Genomic DNA, 7,660 nt, shown 5'->3' on the forward strand with positions numbered 1-7,660 from the left:
TGTAACTCCCCTCCTATAACATACAGTCCAATGTAACTCCCCTCCTATAACATACAGTCCCATGTAACTCCCCTCCTCCTATAACATACAGTCCCATGTAACTCCCCTCCTCCTATAACATACAGTCCCATGTAACTCCCCTCCTCCTATAACATACAGTCCCATGTAACTCCCCTCCTCCTATAACATACAGTCCCATGTAACTCCCCTCCTATAACATACAGTCCCATGTAACTCCCCTCCTCCTATAACATACAGTCCCATGTAACTCCCCTCCTCCTATAACATACAGTCCCATGTAACTCCCCTCCTCCTATAACATACAGTCCCATGTAAATCTCCTCCTCCTATAACATACAGTCCCATGTAAATCTCCTCCTCCTATAACATACAGTCCCATGTAACTCCCCTCCTCCTATAACATACAGTCCCATGTAAATCTCCTCCTATAACATACAGTCCCATGTAACTCCCCTCCTCCTATAACATACAGTCCCATGTAACTCCCCCCCTCCTATAACATACAGTCCCATGTAACTCCCCCTCCTATAACCTACAGTCCCATGTAACTCCCCTCCTCTAAACATACAGGTCCCATGTAACTCCCCTCCTATAACATACAGTCCCATGTAACTCCCCTCCTATAACATCAGTCCCATGTAACTCCCCTCCTCCTATAACACAGTCCCATGTAATCTCCCCTCCTCCTATAACTACAGTCCCATGTAACTCCCCTCCTCCTATAACATACAGTCCCATGTAACTCCCCTCCCTATAACATACAGTCCCATGTAACTCCTCTCCTATATAACATACAGTCCATGTAACTCCCCCTCCTCCTATAACATACAGTCCCATGTAACTCCCCTCCTATAACATACAGTCCCATGTAACTCCCCTCCTCCTATAACATACAGTCCCATGTAACTCCCTCTTATAACATACAGTCCCATGTAACTCCCCTCCTATAACATACAGTCCCATGTAACTCCCCTCCTCCTATAACATACAGTCCCATGTAACTCCCCTCCTATAACATACAGTCCCATGTAACTCCCCTCCTCCTATAACATACAGTCCCATGTAACTCCCCTCCTCCTATAACATACAGTCCCATGTAACTCCCCTCCTCCTATAACATACAGTCCCATGTAACTCCCCTCCTCCTATAACATACAGTCCCATGTAACTCCCCTCCTCCTATAACATACAGTCCCATGTAACTCCCCTCCTCCCTGCTCTACATCATGAGGCTTCTCCATTGTGACAGGGCGGTCATGTGACTGGCGCCGCACACGAGACCTTCTGAAGTCATCATCCCTCCTCAGCGTGTTCATCCTGTACGGGGAGGAAGTTATCGCAGAGCGCGGAGACATGGCGGCGGCCTGGCTGCTGAGGACGGTGATGGTGCTGGGCGTCCACGGGTCAGTGAGGGTCCCTGCCTGCTGGGTGTCACACTGATTACTGTCCCCTCATCTCCCCCTGTGTGTCACACTGATTACTGTCCCCTCATCTCCCCCTGTGTATCACACTGATTACTGTCCCCTCATCTCCCCTGTGTGTCACACTGATTACTGTCCCCTCATCTCCCTGTGTCACACTGATTACTGTCCCCTCATCTCCCTGTGTCACACTGATTACTGTCCCCTCATCTCCCCCTGTGTGTCACACTGATTACTGTCCCCTCATCTCCCCCTGTGTATCACACTGATTACTGTCCCCTCATCTCCCCTGTGTGTCACACTGATTACTGTCCCCTCATCTCCCTGTGTCACACTGATTACTGTCCCCTCATCTCCCTGTGTCACACTGATTACTGTCCCCTCATCTCCCCCTGTGTGTCACACTGATTACTGTCCCCTCATCTCCCCCTGTGTATCACACTGATCACTGTCCCCTCATCTCCCTGTGTCACACTGATTACTGTCCCCTCATCTCCCTGTGTCACACTGATTACTGTCCCCCCATCTCCCGTGTGTCACACTGATTACTGTCCCCTCATCTCCCCCTGTGTGTCACACTGATTACTGTCCCCTCATCTCCCGTGTGTCACACTGATTACTGTCCCCTCATCTCCCCCTGTGTGTCACACTGATTACTGTCCCCTCATCTCCCGTGTGTCACACTGATTACTGTCCCCTCATCTCCCCCTGTGTGTCACACTGATTACTGTCCCCTCATCTCCCGTGTGTCACACTGATTACTGTCCCCTCATCTCCCCCTGTGTGTCACACTGATTACTGTCCCCTCATCTCCCCCTGTGTGTCACACTGATTACTGTCCCCTCATCTCCCCCTGTGTCACACTGATTACTGTCCCCTCATCTCCCCCGTGTGTCACACTGATTACTGTCCCCTCATCTCCCCCGTGTGTCACACTGATTACTGTCCCCTCATCTCCCTGTGTCACACTGATTACTGTCCCCTCATCTCCCCCGTGTGTCACACTGATTACTGTCCCCTCATCTCCCTGTGTCACACTGATTACTGTCCCCCCATCTCCCCTGTGTGTCACACTGATTACTGTCCCCTCATCTCCCTGTGTCACACTGATTACTGTCCCCTCATCTCCCCTGTGTGTCACACTGATTACTGTCCCCTCATCTCCCTGTGTCACACAGATTACTGTCCCCCCATCTCCCGTGTGTCACACTGATTACTGTCCCCTCATCTCCCCCGTGTGTCACACTGATTACTGTCCCCTCATCTCCCTGTGTCACACTGATTACTGTCCCCTCATCTCCCCCTGTGTGTCACACTGATTACTGTCCCCTCATCTCCCCCTGTGTGTCACACTGATTACTGTCCCCTCATCTCCCCCTGTGTGTCACACTGATTACTGTCCCCTCATCTCCCCCTGTATCACACTGATTACTGTCCCCTCATCCCCCTGTGTCACACTGATTACTGTCCCCCCATCTCCCCTGTGTGTCACACTGATTACTGTCCCCTCATCTCCCTGTGTCACACTGATTACTGTCCCCTCATCTCCCCTGTGTGTCACACTGATTACTGTCCCCTCTTCTCCCTGTGTGTCACACTGATTACTGTCCCCTCATCTCCCCTGTGTGTCACACTGATTACTGTCCGCCCATCTCCCCCTGTGTATCACACTGATTACTGTCCCCTCATCTCCCCTGTGTGTCACACTGATTACTGTCCCCTCATCTCCCCCTGTGTGTCACACTGATTACTGTCCCCTCATCTCCCCCTGTGTGTCACACTGATTACTGTCCCCTCATCTCCCCTGTGTATCACACTGATTACTGTCCCCTCATCTCCCCTGTGTGTCTCACTGATTACTGTCCCCTCATCTCCCCGTGTGTCACACTGATTACTGTCCCCTCATCTCCCCTGTGTCACACTGATTACTGTCCCCTCATCTCCCCCTGTGTCACACTGATTACTGTCCCCTCATCTCCCCCTGTGTCACACTGATTACTGTCCCCTCATGTCCCTCTGTGTCACACTGATTACTGTCCCCTCATCTCCCCTGTGTCACACTGATTACTGTCCCCTCATCTCCCCCTGTGTGTCACACTGATTACTGTCCCCTCATCTCCGTGTCACACTGATTACTGTCCCCTCATCTCCCCCTGTGTGTCACACTGATTACTGTCCCCTCATCTCCCCTGTGTGTCACACTGATTACTGTCCCCTCATCTCCCCCTGTGTGTCACACTGATTACTGTCCCCTCATCTCCCGTGTGTGTCACACTGATTACTGTCCCCTCATCTCTCCTGTGTCACACTGATTACTGTCCCCTCATCTCCCTGTGTCACACTGATTACTGTCCCCTCATCTCCCCTGTGTGTCACACTGATTACTGTCCCCTCATCTCCCTGTGTATCACACTGATTACTGTCCCCTCATCTCCCCCTGTGTGTCACACTGATTACTGTCCCCTCATCTCCCCTGTGTGTCACACTTACTGTCCCCTCATCTCCCCTGTGTCACACTGATTACTGTCCCCTCATCTCCCTGTGTCACACTGATTACTGTCCCCTCATCTCCCCCTGTGTCACACTGATTACTGTCCCCTCATCCCCGTGTGTCACACTGATTACTGTCCCCTCATCTCCCTGTGTCACACTGATTACTGTCCTGTCATCTCCCCCGTGTGTCACACTGATTACTGTCCCCTCATCCCCGTGTGTCACACTGATTACTGTCCCCTCATCCCCGTGTGTCACACTGATTACTGTCCCCTCATCCCCGTGTGTCACACTGATTACTGTCCCCTCATCTCCCTGTGTCACACTGATTACTGTCCCCTCATCTCCCTGTGTCACACTGATTACTGTCCCCTCATCTCCCCTGTGTATCACACTGATTACTGTCCCCTCATCTCCCCCTGTGTCACACCGATTACTGTCCCCTCATCTCCCCCTGTGTGTCATACTGATTACTGTCCCCTCATCTCCCCTGTGTCACACTTATTACTGTCCCCTCATCTCCCTGTTTCACACTGATTACTGTCCCCTCATCTCCCCCTGTGTCACACTGATTACTGTCCCCTCATCTCCCCCTGTGTCACACTGATTACTGTCCCCTCATCTCCCCTGTGTGTCACACTGATTACTGTCCCCTCATCTCCCCTGTGTGTCACACTGATTACTGTCCCCTCATCTCCCCTGTGTGTCACACTGATTACTGTCCCCTCATCTCCCCTGTGTGTCACACTGATTACTGTTCCCTCATCTCCCTGAGTGTCACACTGATTACTGTCCCCTCATCTCTCCCCTGTGGCACTGTTATTACGCTCCCCCGTGCACTGATATATCTCTTCCCTCTATAGGTGGGTGGTGTCGGTTCCGGATCAGGAGGCTGCGGTAGATTCCGGTAGGCGTTCCGTGTTACTTGTCGTCACCTTGTTGTCCTGGACACGTGACCCCTGACCTGGCTGTACATGTTGTGTGTTGCAGACCATGTAGTGGTGAGCGCCCCCTGCTGGCAGACAGAGGAGTACACCATCTCTAAGGATTGCTACAGCTGTAACCAGTTTGAGACGGTAAGTTTTGCTTGCAGAGTTTGTACTGTAAGCCACCCCCAACCCCCTGTGCCCCCCAATTCCCTCCTCATCACCAGTAATCACCATCTCTCTCCCCCATCGCCAGTAACCACCATCTCCCTCCCCATTACCAGTAATCAACCATCTCCCTCCCCCATCACCAGTAACCACCATCTCCTTCCTCCACCATCTCCTTCCTCCCCAATCACTAGTAACCACCATCTCCCTCACCCATCACCAGTAACCAACCATTTCCCCCCCATCACCATTAACCACCATCTCCCTCACCCATCACCAGTAACCACCATTTCTCTCCCCATCTCCCTCCCCCATTACCAGTAATCAACAATCTCCCTCCCCCATCACCAGTAACCACCATCTCCTTCCTCCCCAATCACTAGTAACCACCATCTCACTCACCCGTCACCAGTAACCAACCATTCCCCCCCCCTTCACCATTAACCACCATCTCCCCCCCCCCTTCACCATTAACCACCATCTCCCCCCCCATCACCAGTAACCACCATTTCTCTCCCCCATCACCATTAACCACCATCTCCCCCCCCATCACCAGTAACCACCATCTCCCTCACCCATCACCAGTAACCACCATTTCTCTCCCCCATCACCATTAACCACCATCTTCCCCCCCATCACCATTAACCACCATCTCCCTCACCCATCACCGGTAACCACCATCTCTCTCCCCCCCATCACCATTAACCACCATCTTCCTCACCCATCACCAATAACCACCATCTTCCTCACCCATCACCAGTAACCACCATCTCTCTCCCCCCCATCACCATTAACCACCATCTCCCTCACCCATCACCAGTAACCACCATCTCTCTCCCCCCCATCACCATTAACCACCATCTTCCTCACCCATCACCAATAACCACCATCTTTCTCACCCATCACCAATAACCACCATCTTCCTCACCCATCACCAGTAACCACCATCTCCTTCCACCAACACCAGTAACCACCATCTCCTTCCTCCACCATCACCAGTAACCACCATCTTCCTCCCCCACAGAAAACTCTTGGTCAGTGTGGTGTCACCGGATTCATCGAGCAGGTCGCCTGCACCTCCACCAACAAGTCGGAGTATAAGAGGTGAGTAGTGACCAGGGTCGGGGGAGGGGGGAACCTTCACCCGTTGTAACCGCTTCTGCCCCTTTTCCCCCTTAGCTGTCGCTCTGCCCCCATGGAGAAGCGGGTGTTCTGGCAGTTTGTGGGTGTCATGCTGGCGGGCACTGTGGCCCTCTCCCTTCTGGTGATCTCTCGGCAGAGGACGCTGGATCGGCGAGCATTGGAGAAAGTGCGCAAACAGATTGAGTCCATATAACCATATAAGAGACTGCTCTGGTGCTCTGGGGTGGCTGTTCTGTTTCCCATGGCTCGGGGATGGCTGCTCCGGTGCCGGCGGCTCTGGGGTGGCTGCTCCGGTGCTGGTGGCTCGTTGGTGGCTGCACCAATGCCCCTGCATCATTGGTGCCTGCTCCGGTGCCCGCGGCTTGGGGTGGATGCTTCAGTGCCCGCGGCTCGGGCGGGGCTTCTCCGGTGACCACGGCTCCCCCTTTGACCGGACCAGGCAGTGCACTTTACATTCGCTATGTGGCGGGTTTCTAACATTGAGGCTGCAACCAGGACATTACACAGAGCGAGCCCTCCAGCCAATCAGGGGCCGTGTAACCAGGTGACGTCACACCCACCCACCAGCAGGGGGCGATGTCACACAGTTATGGCGGCTTCATTCATACACTATTATTTATTACTCTCTCTTGTAGGGTTACTTTTGTTTTTTTAGGACAATAAAGTTGAGACTGTTTTGAACTTTTTATTCAACCTTTGGTGTGTGACAAACCCCAGCACAGGGGGGCACTTATTGCTGCAGAGGCGACACCTCCCAGAATGCAAATCCCCACCCAGCTGAGAGAGGATACAATGGGAGATTTCAGCTCTGAAGCTGAATCATTGTACACAGTGACCTCACCAGCAGAATAGTGAGTGCAGCTCTGGGGTATAATACATGATGTAACTCAGGATCAGTAATGTAATGTGTGTACACAGTGACCCCACCAGCAGAATAGTGAGTGCAGCTCTGGGGTATAATACAGGATATAACTTAGGATCAGTAATGTAATGTGTGTACACAGTGACCCCACCAGCAGAATAGTGAGTGCAGCTCTAGAGTACTGGCCACTAGAGGGAGCCTCTTCCTGTTTCCCATTTGGTGTACTCTACGCATTTGGAGGGAAGCCTGAACTTCGTTTTTGTTGGGGTGCATCTCCTTCTCCCCAGGCGGGGGGTGCAGGCCCAGGTATGAGCGAGCCGAGGAGAGCCCCAACTCCGGCCCCGCCGAACCAGGTCCGTGGGGGGGCAGAGGAATCCAGCGACAAACAGCAGAGAGAATACCATTAGGTGGTACATCAGAGGTCCCAGGGCATAGGCGTTCTACTAGGATGTGCAGCGATGCTTTTCAAGCCGCCCCTGAACCAGGGGTGACAAAGGGTAGCCGCAAGGCTACAGCCAGCTGTGGAACTACAAGCGCCAGCAGTACTACAGCGACTGTGGAAACCAGCTATGACAGTGTGAGCAGTGACACTCCTCCTGGAGCAAAGCTGTCTGCCCATGGAGGTG

General features: G+C 52.7%; 1 protein-coding gene across 1 annotated transcript; it reads left to right on the top strand.

Moving 5' to 3' along the window:
- Window positions 1-1,288: 1,288 nt before the first annotated feature.
- Window positions 1,289-6,853, top strand: JTB (jumping translocation breakpoint). The gene is made up of 5 exons (XM_069950107.1): window positions 1,289-1,424; window positions 4,799-4,842; window positions 4,926-5,011; window positions 6,054-6,133; window positions 6,209-6,853. The coding sequence occupies exons 1-5, from the start codon at window positions 1,375-1,377 to the stop codon at window positions 6,363-6,365; spliced, it is 417 nt and encodes a 138-aa protein (XP_069806208.1). The 5' UTR covers window positions 1,289-1,374; the 3' UTR covers window positions 6,366-6,853.
- The last annotated feature ends 807 nt before the right edge of the window (window positions 6,854-7,660 follow it).

This window comes from Dendropsophus ebraccatus, chromosome 13 (assembly GCF_027789765.1).
Source record: "Dendropsophus ebraccatus isolate aDenEbr1 chromosome 13, aDenEbr1.pat, whole genome shotgun sequence".
Lineage (NCBI taxonomy): Eukaryota > Metazoa > Chordata > Amphibia > Anura > Hylidae > Dendropsophus > Dendropsophus ebraccatus.

Coding starts and splice junctions, on each gene's coding strand:
- JTB (XM_069950107.1), top strand. CDS start 1,375: ATGGCGGCGGCCTGGCTGCTGAGGACGGTGATGGTGCTGGGCGTCCAC. Junction 1,425..4,798: donor ATGGTGCTGGGCGTCCACGG/GTCAGTGAGGGT, acceptor TTCCCTCTATAG/GTGGGTGGTGTCGGTTCCGG. Junction 6,134..6,208: donor AACAAGTCGGAGTATAAGAG/GTGAGTAGTGAC, acceptor TTTCCCCCTTAG/CTGTCGCTCTGCCCCCATGG.